The sequence below is a fragment of the Heteronotia binoei genome, chromosome 4 (assembly GCF_032191835.1).
Source record: "Heteronotia binoei isolate CCM8104 ecotype False Entrance Well chromosome 4, APGP_CSIRO_Hbin_v1, whole genome shotgun sequence".
In the NCBI taxonomy this organism is placed as follows: Eukaryota; Metazoa; Chordata; class Lepidosauria; order Squamata; family Gekkonidae; genus Heteronotia; species Heteronotia binoei.
The window spans coordinates 23368736-23385748 of NC_083226.1; the positions used below are offsets into that span (position 1 = coordinate 23368736).

General features: G+C 47.7%; 1 protein-coding gene across 1 annotated transcript in view; it reads right to left on the reverse strand.

Annotated features, from left to right (window-relative positions):
* LOC132570380 (ephrin type-B receptor 5) overlaps nt 1–17013 on the reverse strand; it is a 245887-nt gene that overhangs the window by 47902 nt on the left and 180972 nt on the right. Inside the window, exon 6 of the mRNA XM_060236947.1 lies at nt 10016–10354. Coding sequence (XP_060092930.1) covers nt 10016–10354 — 339 coding nt within the window. The remainder of the gene's footprint in view (nt 1–10015; nt 10355–17013) is intronic.

Below are 17013 nucleotides of genomic sequence, written 5' to 3' on the forward strand. Positions count from 1 at the left end.
AAACCCGGTTCTCCCAGATAAGAGTCTGCGCACTTAACCACTGCACCAAATTGGCTCTCCCACCAGATTTCCCACCAGTCCAGCTGCTGACTGGCTACACAGCTTTCATCCCCCCCTTCCCCCATAAAATTCTGGCAATAGTCCTGAATGCATAAAGTGCTGTCAAAACACATCAGAGTTACGGTGACCCCAAAGGGTTTTCAGGGCTACAGACTCTATGGTAAATGACGTAATGCTATTGTCGACAGCACCCCCTCTCCAAGTCCTTGCTCCCCTCGTCTCTCGCAAGTCGGCAGCTTGCCATTGCCTGCCTGTGTTTGTATGCAACCCTGGTCTTCCTCGGTGTTCTTCCATCCACGTACTAACCAGGGGTAATACTGCTTCCGCCAGGATCGAACTCAGGTCATGAGCAGAGCTTGGGTTGCATTACTGCCGTTTACCACTCTGCGCCGTGCGGCTCCTGTACTGAATAACAGTAGGAATTAAACATCTATGTGGCGGTATTCTTCCACCAGTGCACTGCTACCGTACCCCGCTTTAAGCTTCTCAAAAGAATCTGGATGGTAATGGTTGGAAACAGAAGATTAGACGATGTGGACTTCTGGGCCACATCCATGCATCATCGAGTATTGCGCACAACGGCCATTGATTGCGACTGGATTCTCCTGTATGAATGACACTATCCAGTTTGCCAGAGTGCAACAGCAGCACAATAGCTGTTGATGCGGGGACGCAACCCTGGTCTGATTCGGCAGGGCTCTGCTCTATGCTATTGTGACTGGCAACAGTGCAGGCGGCAATACTAAGTAGGCCTACTCTGAAGTAAGCCACATTCTACGCAGCAGGGCTTACACCCCAGCAAGCAGGTGTGTGGCTGCAACCACAGTCATTCATTCAGAAAGGATTCCACCTCCCCACCCCCTTATCTTGTCTTTCATGTCTCTGTGTGTAATACAAAGCGGGGAGGGGGGGGGGGAGGAACTATGCTAAAAAGAAAAGCCGCCAAGGGGGACGAATAGATGGAGGGGGGGCGAGGCGGGGAGGGACCCACGTGACAAAGGAATGGAGGCCTCGTTAGCGTGAGCTGTCACTGTGAATCGAGGACAGCTCATCTCAAGCTCGCTCTTAATGATCTCAGGGAAGAGAATGGAAGTGTGTGGGGGGGCGGGCGGCTGGAGACAAAACATCACACAGAGAGAACTTGGCCACAATAACCATTCAACAGCCACTGATACTCCGGAGAAGAGACTGTCAAGGTGCTTTCTTCAGCTGAGACCCCGCTGCAGAAAGAGCGATTCAGTTGCCTTTATAAAGCCAAGGAAACAACCTTGGGGAACTGAGGAACTCACGGACAGATACACGGGATCAGGGCTTTTTTTTTTGTAGCAGGAAATCCTTTGCATATTAGGCCACACGCCCCTGATGCAGCCAATCCTCCTGGAGCTTACAGCAGGCCTTGTACTAAGAGCCCTTCTAAGCAGGGCTCATTTTGTAGCAGAAGCTCAAATAACATAATAGGTCACACCCTCTGATATAGCCAGTCCTCCAGGAGCTCACAGTAGGCCCTGTAATAAGAGCCCTGTAAACTCTTGGAGGATTGGCTCCATCAGGGGGTGTGTGGCCTAATATGCAAAGGAGTTCCTGTTACAAAATGAGCCCTGCCTGTAAGCTCTTGGAGGATTGGCTACATCAGGGGTGTGTGGCCTAATATGCAAAGGAGTTCCTGCTACAAAATGAGCCCTGCCTGTAAGCTCTTGGAGGATTGGCTCCATCAGGGGTGTGTGGCCTAATATGCAAAGGAGTTCCTGCTACAAAATGAGCCCTGCCTGTAAGCTCTTGGAGGATTGGCTACACCAGGGGTGTTTGGCCTAATATGCAAAGGAGTTCCTGCTACAAAATGAGCCCTGCCTGTAAGCTCTTGGAGGATTGGCTCCATAAGGGGTGTGTGGCCTAATATGCAAAGGAGTTCCTGCTACAAAATGAGCCCTGCCTGTAAGCTCTTGGAGGATTGGCTACATCAGGGGTGTTTGGCCTAATATGCAAAGGAGTTCCTGTTATATAAAAAAAAGCCCTTTACAGGATCCTACGATGGTCTTCCTATTGGCAAGGCAGAACATAAGTAAGTCCAATGGCGCTTTTAAAAACTAACAAAATTTAAGGCATCAATGGACTTCTGTTTTATTTTCCATCTACAGGCTAACATGTAGGGTTGCCAAGTCCAATTCAAGAAATATCTGGGGACGTTGGGGGTGGAGCCAAGATCAAGGCTGTGACAAGCATCATGGAACTCCAAAGGGAGTTCTGGTCATCACATTTAAAGGGACCGCACACCTTTCTAAATGCTTTCCTTCCATTGGAAATAATGAAGGATAAGGGCATCTTCTTTGGGGGTTCATAGAATTAGACCCCCTGGTCCAATCCTTTTTAAACTCAGAGGGTGTTTTGAAGAGAGGCATCAGATGCTATGCTGAAAATTTTGTGCCACTACTTCCAAAAACAGCCTCCCCCAGAGCCCCAGATACCCACAAATCAATTCTCCATTATACACTATGGGGATGGGTCTCCTTAGGCAATAATGGAATGTCCAACAGACACCCCCCCCCGCTTTCTGATGACCCTGAAGTGGGGGGAAGGGCCTCCAAACCGGGGGATCTCCTGCCCCCACCTGGGGATTGGCAACCCTACTAACATAGCTACCCCTTTGGAAGAAGAACATACCTCAGGATCATGTGATGACCCCAGCCATGAAATATTCCAGGCAAGAGAAGAGCAGAAGTGGTTTGCCTTCCTCCATATAGCAACCTTTGTCTTCCTTGGTGGTCTCCCATGCAAGTACCGGCCATGGACAAACCTGCTGAGCTCCCAGGCTCTGGAGAGATCAGGCTAAGGTGGATTATTTGGAAGGCAGAAGAATTGTATTGGTCTAGTGACTGATGACTGCTGGCTGAAAGCATCACTTGCTGCTAGGCAGATCAGGCCATTGGGGACATCCGGAATAGCCCTGTCTTGTTAGAGCTTGAAAGCGTTGCCCAAATAGGCTCATTTTGCCTGGTTTGCCAATGTCCAAATAAGAACACAACAGGGAGAGATTCTGATGGTGCATTCACACTACACTAATTAATGTGTTTTGCATCCAGATTTTTACTTTGTAAGAATAGCAAAAGTCCTGATGTAAAACACATTGGGCGTTTTCGCACTGACCTTAATCAGCAGCGACGCCCCTCTTCACCGCGCAGGATCGGCGCGGATTTCGCATTAATTGCTGCGGAGCACCCGGAAGAGCCGGAAAGTCCCGCGGCTTTTGCGGCGCAAATGGAAACTGGTTTTTGGCGGTTTCCGTTTGTGCCGCAAAAGCCGCAGGACTTTCCGGCTCTTCCGGGTGCTCCGCAGCAATTAGTGCGAAATCCACGCCGATCCTGCGCGGTGAAGAGGGGCGTCGCTGCTGATTAAGGTCAGTGCGAAAACAGCCATTATTTAGTCTTGTGTGAACACACCATAAGAGTAGAAAAAGAGCTTTATTAATAAAGCAAGGCTCCAGATAGAAATAGTCTCAGAAATGCCCACCTGTTCTTTGCATATACATTCTCTTGATATATCATGAGGTTTCAAGTTTGGACATGCATAGATGTCCCGTACATCACAGACATTTGATTTCTGCAAACCTTTTTAAAGTTAGAGACAGAGAGACAGATAGACATTGTTTTTCCTTATAAACACTTAGAAACTCAGCAAAACCTCCCCCTCCCTCCCTGAATTCTAACAGTAGATTTCATGACCTTTGAAGTGTCTTTATCCATGCTACTAGACAGTTGTGTGGTTAGCATTGCCTGGTCTGTGGTTATCACATCCTAATTTCTTGATTTCTTCACAGACTGTCTTAGGCTGGAAATAATTTGTGCGATCGTCTGCATTTCCCCTCTTCACTATACAAGCAATAATGATTATGAGAAATGTGGCTACTTAGTGCTTGAGTCCAGATACCTTTTATAACTATTAGAATCATAAGTGTTACCACCTTCTATGAGAAGCTAAGGAGGCTGGGCCACAGCCAATTTGGTGTAGTGGTTAAGTGTATAGACTCTTATCTGAGAGAACTGGTTTATAAGAACATAAGAGAAACCATGTTGGATCAGGCCAATGGCCCATCCAGTCCAACGCACTGTGTCACATAAGAACATAAGAGAAGCCCTGTTGGATCAGGCCAATGGCTCATCCAGTCCAACACTCTGTGTCACATAAGAACATAAGAGAAGCCCTGTTGGATCAGGCCAATGGCCCACCCAGTCCAACACTCTGTGTCACATAAGAACATAAGAGAAGCCCTGTTGGATCAGGCCAGTGGCCCATCCAGTCCAACACTCTGTGTCACATAAGAACATAAGAGAAGCCCTGTTGGATCAGGCCAGTGGCCCATCCAATCCAACATTCTGTGTCACATAAGAACATGAGAAGCCATGTTGGATCAGGCCAGTGGCCCATCCAGTCCAACACTCTGTGTCACATAAGAACATGAGAAGCCATGTTGGATCAGGCCAATGGCCCACCCAGTCCAACACTCTGTGTCACATAAGAACATAAGAGAAGCCATGTTGGATCAGGCCAATGGCCCATCCAGTCCAACGCACTGTGTCACACAGTGGTAAAAAACAAAACAAAACCCCAGGCACCATCAGGAGGTCCATCAGTGGGGGCAGGACACTAGAAGCTCTCCCACTGTTGCCCCCCCAAGCACCAAGAATACAGAGCATCACTGCCCAGACAGAGAGTTCCAACAATACACTGCGGCTAATAGCCACGGATGGACCTCTGCTCCATACGTTTATCCAGTCCCCTCTTGAAGCTGTCTATACTTGCAGCCGCCGCCACCTCCTGTGGCCGTGAATTCCATGTGTTAATCTCCCTTTGGGTGAAGACGTTTGATTCCCCACTCCTCCACTTGCAGCTGCTGGAATGGCCTTGGATCAGCCATAGCTCTTGGAGAGCTGTCCTTGAAAGGGTAGCTTCTGGGAGAACTCTCTCAGCCCCACCCACCTCACAGGATGTCTGTTGTGGGGGGAGGAAGATAAAGGAGATTGTGAGCCACTCTGAGTGGAGGATGGGATATAAATCCAATATCATCATCTTCTTCTAAAACTTGGATGGGAGACCATCAAATAAGACCGAGGCTGCTATGAAGAAGAAGGCAATGGCAAATCACCTCTGCTCATCCTTTCCTTGAAACCCCATAGCACTGGGGTCATCATAAGTGGGGTGCAATTTACCAGCATGCACTTATGATCCTTAATCATTAGAGCGCTGCTTTTCTGCTTTCTTTCCGAGAACAGACCTTTTAAACCTTGCAGAGAGAGTTCTCCTCACCCCCGCCCTTTGGCTCTGCCTCTGATATCTGAATTTTTGCCCCTGATACCAGCCACGCTTAAGTCAGCACACTTGCTGCTATATGACTGGATTCCAACAGCCACTGCTTTTTCCTTTGCTTTCTGACATCCGAGAAAGGTCTTTTCGGCTTCGTTCCGCCCCAGAAGTTGCCTGCGTTTCAGAGGAGTCATTCATACCGATTACATTTTGTCAACCTCTCATATGCTTTCTCTCTCTGGACAGACAAGCTGGGGCATCTCTGTGGACGTTTGTTGTTACAGGCGTCCTGAAATATGGGGCTGCGGAGGATTGAAAAAAAGCTGATGGGAACTGAAAAGATGCAAAGAAAGGAAGAGACATGACAAAAGACAGCCGCGGGACAGGAGAGGAACAGTGACGCAGGAAAGGGAGGGGCGGACGCTGGGAAAGGAAGGAGAACTGAAAGACAGTGGAAGGAGAAACAGTGATTAGTGGGAGACAGAGGGCAGCCCCAGACGGAATCTCTTCTGACGGAAATGTCTTCCTTGTGGAATGTTTCCCCTTGTGATGTGCAAAAAACGTCCCTTTATTTTCTCAGATATTTACTACTTCCCACATGTGACTGGGCATTTTGGGCACAGTTATCTGCACGCACACTCACACAGATGGGAGATTTACACACACACAAAGGGGATCCAGAAGACTATTGTGGACTGCATCTGAAACAGCATAACTGTGCATCAGATCCCCCCATTCTGGAGTATCAACAAAAACACAACACTGATTCAATTCACTGCTGCATAACGAACATGATAAATCGAGTGGCCCAATTTCAGATTTCACTGGAGGATGATGGGGGAGCAGATCCAAGCCCAGATTCAAAGGCCCACTGTTAAGGACGTGTTCAAATGGCATTAGAAGCTGCGTATTTTAACAGAATGTGTTTTGCGATAACCAGGGCTTTCTTTGTAGCAGGAACTTCTTTGCATATTAGGCCACACACCCCTGATGCACCCAATTCTCCTGGAGCTTATAGCAGGCCCTGTACTAAGAGCCCTATAAGCTCTTGGAGGATTGGCTACAACAGGGCTGTGTGGCCTAATATGCAAAAGAGGTCATTTTGTAGAAATATAGGTGGTGGAGCTCATCCCGGGATTGTTATGCAATTGCACCTACTATACAATGGGCAAGATAGGTAGGTGGGGAGGAGGAAGGGGAACCCTCAGAAAGGTTCAGGAGCTGCATTCCTGTGAGCTCCTGCTGAATTCAAGGCCTGGCGATAACTATAGTAGTGTTATCAACACAGATTAGAGAGTCATTTTTTTATTAAGAAGGTAAACAGGATGTGGCAGTCCAAAAGGTGCAGAATCACTGAGTTAGCATGAGAAACAGGTGCCGTTATAGAGTCTTAAATGAGAGGGAAAAGACGGGGAAGGGGTTTCAAAAGCAGAAACACACCATGAGACTGCAAGAACTTATGTGTGTCAGAACATTTACAAGTACTTTAACATAATACATTCTCCTTGTCGTGCACGGAATTAAAAGTTGCTTTTTGCAACGATGGCTCATTTCTTCATTTCTGAGAATGTTTCTATTAATATTAAATAAGAAACAGTGTCTTGAAACGAAGGAGAAGAGACAAGCCCAGGGGGGAGAATATCACTGCAATCTGAGACGCAGTTACTCTGCTCTCAGCTCACTGATTTCAAAGGGCTTATACTGGCATAGCTCGACACGGGATTACATGGGAAATGGTGCCCTGACACAAATTACTTAACCGGGCATCATGTTCCCCATTCAAGAGTGCTGATGGTGGCATTAATGCACATCTGCATTGCTGTTGAACACTGACGTGTTCTTGAAGCTTAGGAAAGCATTGGCTCGTGCAGTGAGGATGTTGTGTGCTTTCTTCCACGTTCCCAGTGGAAATATGCATGACGCTTCCTGCAAAGGCAGGATTTTACTTTGGGCATGAGAAATCACAGCTCTTTGCAGCATCCCTTGGTGCCTGTGGAGAAAGTTGCTGTCTAGATGCGGCCATGGAAGTCAGGAAGTTGCACGGCAGCTCTTTATGTCTGTGACAGGCATGATGCTCAGAGGCTCAAAGCACAGAGTGACAGAGCGGACTAGTTGCTCATAGGAAAGCACCTCCTCCTCTCACCCTTGTGGCCAAGGGTGGAATTCTAGCAGGAGCTCCTTTGCATATTAGGCCACACACCCCTGATGTAGCCAATCCTCCAAGAGCTTACAAAAAAAAGCCTTGTAAGCTCTTGGAGGTTTGGCTACATCAGGGGTGTGTGGCCTAATATGCAAAGGAGCTCCTGCTAGATTTCCACCCCTGCTTAGGGCACCTTTTGCCACCCCATTCTGATGATATCTAATGATGCTTCTGATGATATTTCCTCTCTGCTTGATCACAGCATGAGCTCCAGGGAAGGATCACGGCTCAGTGCATGCAGAAGACCAAAGAGTAAATCTCTGGCATCTCCAGAGGGTCTGGGACTTAGTTATGTGAAAAACTACTGCTTGAGACACTGGAGAGATGCTGCCAGTAAGAGTAGGCAATATTGATCTTGGTGGACGAATGGCCTGACTCAGCATACAGCAGCTTCACAAGTTCATGTGTTAACTTGATAACTCCGCCAAGGAGGAAATGACTAGTGCAGGGGTGTCAAACTCATTCGTTATGAGGGCTGGATCTGACCTAAATGAGACCTTGTTGGGCCGGGCCATGTATGTATTAAAATGTAATGCCAGGTAGAGCAGATATAAATTTTATAAAGGACACAGACAAACAGAATTAAATAAAAAATCCTTAAAATATACTTAAAAATTAGCACTCTTGCAATATTTTATTTAACAGTTTCTGATAACAGACACCTTTTGCTCTGAATTATTGCATCAAAATCTGGAGACAATGTCTGTGCTGTAGCAGTCTTGAGTATGCTGTTCAGGTGTCTGTAAGTTGCAAACCTACTTTTGATTTATTGATAATCATTACAGAAATCTCATGGTCAATGCTTGGAGCCTAAGACCCAGGGGAAAACATGAAATGGCTGGGCATTGCAAGCTTTTGTACATAAGTTGCTTCATGTGCTGGTCAGCCAATGGACAAAACAGAGGCTTTGCTCCATAGCTCCTGTGCAATCAAGCAAGACTGGCAAAGAAAGCTGAGACACAGAAGGAAACAAGAGAGAGAGAAGGAAGCAGATAACAGTGAGTTGCTTGCGGGCCTGATAGGAGCCCCCTGGAGGCCTGATCTGGCCCTCAGGATACACGTTTGACACCCCTGGACAAGAGGATGGTGGGGGAGTCAGAATAAGCACAATGGGGGGGGGGGAGAAGTTTGAGGAACCGCCTAAAACAGACAACAAAAATACAGCAGCCGGAACTACAGTGAGAGCTGATCATGACTTAAGAATGTCAAGGGTTATTTCAAAACATTTTGCTAGACTAAGGCATAAAACAGAAATGGAGCCTGCCTAACACCATTAAGATTGCAATCCAAAGGAGACTTTCCTGGGGGTAAACCCCATAAAATAACATGGGACTTGCTTCTGAGTAAGCCTTCTTGAAATTGCTCCCTAAGTCTCTACGTAAAGTCCAAGAGTGTTCAAAGTGCATCATGTACCTTGGTGGTAGAAAGTGCTGACAAATCACAACCTGCCTATATTGACCTCATAGCATTTTCAAGGCAACAGACATTCAGAGGTGGTTTTGCCATTGCCCACCTCTGTGTGGCAACCCTGGACTTCCTTGCTGGTCTCCCATCCAAATATTCACCAGGGCCAACTCTGCCGAACTTTCAAGATCTGACAATATCAGGCCAGCTTGGACAATCCAGGTTCAAGCATCACACGTCTCATTTTGCAGTAAAACTGAACAGTAAGATAGGCTAGTAGTATAATCATTGCAAATTGGGTTGAAGGCTTTAAGAAACTTGTGAAAGAGAAGCTCCCCCTGGATTGTCCCCATTGCTCAGGCTGTCTTTGGCACTAGCTCCCTTAACAGTGCTCAGAATTCTCTATTTGAGGCACTGCTGCACTGTTTTCCATGATAAGAGCAGCACCAGTGGCAGGTTATAAGATGCCCCAGATGAGGCCTCCCCATTCCCCAGTCTCTCCCCCACCACGGTCTTCCCCAACCCCAGGTGCCCAGCCAGCCTTGCCTCACCTCAGCCGCCTTACCTGAGTGTTGTCTGAGAGGAAGACAGAGCTCCCTTCCTTGCCATGCCCCAGGGCAACATGGTGCAGCATGGCCTGGCTGCGTGTGCTGTGATCCAGGCACATGTCTGGATGCATGCTGCCTTTGCTTCTGCCGCCCCCTCCCTCCTGGGCAATTTAAAACACACGGGAGGGCGCAGGTGAAAGGGCCCACTGATCAGTGGGGCTTTATCTGCAAGTGGAAAGGGCAGCGGCTCTCCCTTCCTTGCTTGCTTGCTTACTCCCTGCATCCACTGTCCGGGAGGGGGGGGGGCAATTCAGCGTGCCCTTCAGGACCGCACCCATAGATGACTGCCTAAGGTCATCTAATGGACTCACCGGCCCTGGATAAGGGCACCTTTCGGTTCCAGCAGAAAACAGGAAGTAGGGGGTTAAGATAAATAAGACTGGGAATTGAGAGGAAAGAGACAAGATGGAGCCAAAACAAGGGACAGAAACGGCAAATCCATTCTTACCCGACTGGCTGGTGCTAACGTTGATAGCAGCAAATTGGGGGACATCGGGGCTCAACTCGGTCACCAGGTTGACGGCCTGAATCTCAAAGGTGTACTGCACACGGGCCAGGAGGTTGGAGACTTGCACTCGGCTCTCCGTCAGCCCCACCTGGCGGGGCTCGAACTGGACGCTGTCCCCACAACGCACACAAGGCCCTGGGGACCCCGTCGGGCACACCTTGCAGATGACATTGAAGAAAACATCCTTTCGGCCACCCAGGTCCTTGGGGAGACGCCAGGTCAGGAGGACATTGGAGCCAAGAATCTCGTAGCTAAGGTCACGTGGGGCTGAAGGGGTACCTGTGGGGGGGAAAGGAGAGCATGAAGGCGTGAAGAGTCGCAATGGTGAAAGACTGATAGGAGCAAAAGGATGGGAATCTGGGTGATGACGTTATCTCATTGCCACATAGCCAGCATGGTGTCATGGTTTATTTATTTAAAAAGTCATTAGTGGTAGGTGTCTTCCATGTAGAGCTTGAAGTAGCTTACAATGTAGCTAAAACACATAAAATAAAACATATTAAAAACATAAAAAGCAAGATTCAAAACCACAATTCAGGACTGCTAACAAACTTAACCAAATCCAGTCCTAAATAAAATCGTCTTTAATTGGCTTGTAAAGACCAAAAGTGAGGGGATCAGGCACACCTCCTGGAAGAGGTTGTTCCATAATTGTGGGGCTGCCACTAAAAAGGCCCTCCCTCTTGTGTACCCTCAGCACAAGCTTCTTTGATTGATGGGACAATGAAGAGGGCCTCTCCGTGTGGTTAGAGTGAGGGGCTAGAATCTGAGAACACCCTCGGTTCAAATCCCCACTTTGCCATGGAAGCTCAGTGGGTGACCTTGGGCCAGTCACACACTCCCTACGTCAGCAGGTTCTTATGAGGATAAAAGGGTGGACAGGAGAATGGTGTTGTAAGTTCTCCCAGATCCCCAATGAAGAGGAAAGCAACATCCCTCACCTTTGGGGAAGGACAGTGGCTCAGTGGAAGAGCATCTGCTTGGTAAGCAGAATGTCCCAGGTTCAATCCCCATCATCTCCAACTAAAACCTTTGTGCCTCCGAACCCCCTTCATGTGTAGGGGGTACCCACTGCACACATGATGCCACCATGTTCAGAGTTACCCTGCTCCAACCAATAGCAGCTATTGGAGGGAACAGACAGGAACATATGAACATATGAAGCTGCCTTATACTGAATCAGACCCTTGGTCCATCAAAGTCAGTATTGTCTTCTCAGACTGGCAGCGGCTCTGCAGGGTCTCAAGCTGAGGTTTTTCACACCTATTTTCCTGGACCCTTTTTTGTAGATGCCGGGGATGGAACCTGGGACCTTCTTCTTCTCAAGCAGATGCTCTACCACTGAGCCACAACAGGAAGATGTCATGCTGCTCAGTGAGCATCTCCAGATGTCCTGTGGAGAAGGACTCATAGAATCATAGAGTTGGAAGGGACCTCCAGGGTCATCTAGTCCAATCCCATGCACAATGCTAGAAATTCACAAATACCTCTCCTGACTCTCCCCCCAACCCAGTGACCCCATTCCAGAGAGCCCACCACTTCCTTAGAAAGTCTGTTCCATGAGGAACCACTCTAACTGTCAGGAAGTTCTTCCTAAAGTTTAGCCAAAACCTCTTTTAATTTATTTTCACCCCACTGATTCAGGTCTGACCCTCTGGGGCAACAGAAAACAACTCCATGCCATCCTCTATATGATAGCCCTTCAAGTACCTGAAGATGGTTATTGTATCGTCTCTCAGCAGGGTTGTCCCTAGATTGTCTGGCACCCTAGGCAAGGCTGACGTCTGGTGCCCTCCACCGCACTAATAACGTCACCAAGTCATACGGGGTGCCCAATTTGGTGTCCCCAGAAGGCTGACAACATAGGCAATTGCCTCAGTCATCTCTTCTGCAGGCTAAACATACCCAGCTCCTTCAGCCTTTCCTCATAGGACTTGGCTTCCAGACTCCTCACAGACAGGAGATGCGGACACGTTGTTTTCAATGGAACCCTTGTGTATGCTGTAGCATGTACAGTAATTGCAAACCAAGATAAACATTTTTGTGGCAGCCTTGTGTCTGCTGTTGTATCCACTTCCACTCTTAGGAGCGGCGTTCTGTTTTTTGTTGTTGTGCTAATGTGTCATTTTCATTGTTTGAAAATGGCCTTGAGTACAGCTTTGAGCTTTCAGAGGTGACTAATAGACTGATAATAACAGGAATCTGTGAAGAGAGTGAAATTTCTCTCATAACATTAGAACCTGAGGACACCCAACATGTGCAGAAAACAGATTCAAGGGAAACAAGGGGAAGACTTTCCTTATGCAACACTAACTTACAGACTTCACTGCTACAAAATGGGGCTGTGGCCACTAACCAGGCCCAGCCCTGGGGGTTCTGCTGCCTCAGGATTAGATTAGATAATTTTATTTATATCCCGCCCTCCCCGCCGGGGCAGGCTCAGGGCGGCTAACAGTAACAGTAACATTCCATTGTATAAAAACAAGGTTACATTCAACATTAAAATTCTAATAGATTTAAAATTAATTACAGTTATAAAAGTGCTAATGCTATTGCTATTTGTTCTTTATTATGATGGCGGTATCATTAGTACTTAATTTTCTACATCATCGAAAGCCAGTCGGAAGAGGAAAGTCTTGCAGGCCCTGCGGAATTGTTCAAGATCCCGCAGGGCCCGCATTTCCTCTGGAAGTTGGTTCCATAAGCTCGGGGCCACAGAGGAGAAGGCCCGATTGCGGGTGCATTGCAACTTCACCTCTCTTGGTCCGGGGATAGTCAGCAAGTTTTTTCCAGCTGACCTCAGTGCTCTCTGGGGTTCATATAGGGAGAGACGGTCCCTGAGGTAGACAGGTCCTCGACCATATAGGGCTTTAAAGGTAATGACCAGCACTTTGTAACGAACCCGGTATATAACTGGCAGCCAGTGCAGCTCGCGCAGCCCAGGCTGTATGTGCTCCCATTTAGGGAGCCCCAACAGTAGCCTGGCCGCTGCGTTCTGCACCAGCTGCAGCTTCCGGGTTCGGTACAGAGGCAGCCCCATGTAGAGGGCATTACAGTAATCCAGTCTCGAGGTGACCGTTGCGTGAAGTACCGTTGCCAGATCTTGGCGCTCTAGGAAGGGAGCCAACTGCCTTGCCCGCCTCAGATGGAAGAAGGCTGACTTGGCAGTGGCTGCAATCTGGGCCTCCATTGATAATGAAGGCTCCAGTAAAACTCCCAGACTCCTAACCCGGTGCGCCGCTTTCAGCGGCGCTCCGTCGAAGACCGGAAGAGGTGTTTCCCCTTCCCGGGCGCCCCGACCCAGACAAAGGACTTCTGTCTTCGCTGGGTTCAATTTCAGCCCGCTCCTCCTCAACCACATTGCCATATCCTGCAGGGCCCGGTCTAGATTCTCAGGGACGCAGTCAGGCCGGCCGTCCATTAGCAGATAGAGTTGGGTGTCATCTGCATATTGATGGCACCCAAGTCCGTATCTCCTGGCAATCTGGGCAAGAGGGCGCATGTAGATATTGAATAATATTGGTGAGAGAACTGCCCCCTGAGGCACTCCACAGTCCAGTGTGCGCCTCCGGGACCGCTCGCCACCAATTGCCACCCTTTGTCCCCGATCCTCGAGGAAGGAGGAGAGCCATTGTCAGGAAGCCTCGGAGAGGTTGGGAAGGGAGTGGGCATGGTGCATGAGGAGGGCTAGGTCACATGGTACTCTAGGCATCTGTCTACTTGGTCTACTCCCACATGCCGACCCTGCCACTAACTTAAATGCCTACTTAAACAGGCTTAGCAAAATCCACAGAGAAGTCTCTGTCAAAAAGTATTCACTATAATACCTACTTGAAACATAAAGGGTTGGAACGTTTTCCTTATGAAGAAAAGTTAAAGCGCCTGGGGCTCTTTAGCTTGGAGAAATGTCAACTGGAGGGGTGACATGATACAAGTTTGCAAGATTATGCATGGGACAGAGAAAGTAGAGAAAGAAGTACTTTTTTCTCCCTTTCTCGTGGGCACTCAATGAAATTGCTGAACAGTCAGGTTAGAACGGATAAACAGAAGTACTTCTTCACCTAAAGGGTGATTAACACGTGGAATTCACTGCCACAGGAGGTGGTGGCAGGCACAAGCATAGCTTCAAGAGGGGATTGGATTAGCATATGGAGCAGAGGTCCATCAGTGGCTATTAGCCACAGGGTATAGACGGAGCTCTCTGTCTGGGGCAGTGATGCTCTTTAATCTTGGTGCTGGAGTGGCAACAGTGGAAGGACTTCTAATGTCTTGGCCCAACTGGTAAACCTCCTGATGGCACCTGTTTTGTTTTATTGTTTGCCACTGTGTGACAGAGTGTTGGACTGGATGGGCCACTGGCCTGATTCAAAATGGCTTCTCTTATATTCTTATCCATATACAGAGGAAGCCTATCAGATGCTGGAACAAAAAACAAGGGAAGGTCCTTTCATGGAATGCTTATAAAATTCCCAGAGATGTCTGGGGGTGGTGTGAGAATGTTGGACCAGGCTGAACTTAGCCTGAACCAGTCAAACCAAACTTTTATTCAGCCGCCCAGTCTTACTGGCGTAAGTCAGAAGTATAAGGCAGTCTTACTGCAGAGTTGTCTAATCTTGCGATCCAGTTTTATTTTGCTATTTTATAGTAGGTAATATAATGTTTCATTGCACTATACTCCACTCTTGTAATTCCTGCCTTGCTGTCTGTATTATATATTGTGTTTTCAGAGCCACATTATTTTATTTTGTAGGTTTTATGCAATATATGTACTACATTGTTTTTAGCTGTCATATGCCCTGGGTCCAAGCAAAAAAGGCAAAGTAAGTGAATAAATAAAACAGAGATTTCTGTGAAAAAGGCCATACAGTGAATTCTATTCCTTGAACACGGTTGTCAAACAGTTTATTCCATAGCTGACTTATGAACAGTAGATGAGACTCTGGACAACCATCAATAATAAAAAAAAGCAGCTTCGGCTTTTGATCACACAGTTTCATTGTCCATAATAACGTTCTATCTTCCTGCCCATGAGCCAGTTCCATAAGGGAAGTGCTTAGAAATACTGCCTCATGCAGGGGTGTCGAACTCATGAGGGCTGCATCTGACATAAATGAGACCTTGTCGGGCCAGGCCAGGTCTGGCCAGGCCACGTGCATTCCTATTTAAGTTAGGTAGCAGAGATATAAACTTTGTAAAGGACACAGACAAATACAATTAAAGATTTTATATCTCTTACATGTGATCCAGGGAACTGGACAAAGGAAGCTCTGGCTCTTTCCTTCCATCCTCAGGGGACCAGGGGGGTGAGGAGCCTCAGCCAATAGAAGGAAGAGAGGCCTGGCTCAGTAGCTCTGCTGTGCAACTGAGAGAGCCTGGCAAAGCAAGCTCTGCCTCCCCCGCTTCCTCCCCAAGGGAGAAGCCTCAGCCAATGCAGCTCTTGTGCGACTGAGCAAGCCTGGCAAAATAAGTTGTGATGCAGAAGGAAGCAAGAGAGAGGGAAACGGAAACAGATGACAGCTAGTTGCTCAGGAGCCAGATTCGGCCCCCACACCGCATGTTTGACACCCTTGGCCTAATGGATGACTGGTTAAGTGAGTAAGACTGGATGGCAAAGGAGAATGAAGCAAGGCCTCAAGGCAGTGAACAAATCAAGAGAGATGAGGGGAAAGAGTGATGGAGCAGGCATGATGAAACACTGGGGTGGATGCGACCATTCTTCAAGTGCTCTTCTTCCGGCTCAAAGTGACTTCTTAAAATGAGTGGCTCTTCCTCCTAGCATACCAACCCCCCCTCCTCCCCCTCCCCAAACAGCATTGTTTTCAATGGGCAACAATTTACTGGTGAGCCCTGGTTCTGGCCTGGAGAAACCCTCTGTTGAGTGAGACCCGGGTCCTGAAGGATTCAATGCAGTTCCCCAGGGCCTGTAACACAGAGATGCTCCATCAGGCCTATAGTTGAGGACACTGATGGTTTCAATGTGGGTTGACTTCCTTCCCTTCCTCTTCCCATCAAACTGTATGATATCCAGTGCTTTTTTTGTAGAAAAAGCCCAGCAATCATTCATTTGCATATTAGACCACACCCCTGACACCAAGCCAGCCAGAACTGTGTGTCTGCTCAAAAAAAGTCTATTCCCCCAGAGAGAAGGGACACTAGGATCACACACACTAAATGATGCACTTTCAATCCACTTTCAGCGCACTTTCCAACTGGATTTTTACCGCGCGAACTGGCAAAATCCAGTTGGAAAGTGGGTAGAAAGTGTATTATTTAGTGTGTGTGATCATAGCGTGTGTTGCGCTTCTCTTTTATGTGCTACGTTATTAGTGCCGGCCAGTATTACGCCAAGAGTTGCTTTAATAGTTTTAATCTATGAATACTGCTGTTAAGTGCTCTGAGCCCTGTTTTACTAAGTTGTAGGATCTTGTGAGCAAAAATTCTACTTTGTGAGCTACTGGCATTAAAGTTGTGCATAAATTACTGTGCTCTGGGGTCATCCTTCCTGAACAAAGACAAAAACGTATGAGCTGGAGGCTAAAAAACTGTGAGCTAGCTCACTCTAACTCAGCTTAGAGGGAACACTGGCAGGGAGGGGCTATAAATCTCATACATACTTACATGCATTGGAGGAAGGCTCCTTAGTTTGAAGAAAAGGCTTTCAACTACAGCCAAAAGGAAAGTGGGGGGGGATATAAGTATTTTTTTAAGTAAATAAGTAAATAAAAAAACTTTGCTCAGTGAAGACGTAGGATGAGGGTAGGATCTATCCTACTAGCTTTGGAGTCTAGCACAGGTAGAGAAGGGGTAGAGAGAACCCAGGATAGGAAAGTGGGGTGCTGCCAACATCAGTTTAGTTTAGTTTCGTTTATTCGATTTGTATCCCACCCTCCCCGCCGAAGCAGGCTCAGGGCGGCTCACAATATACAGGGAAAGTCACA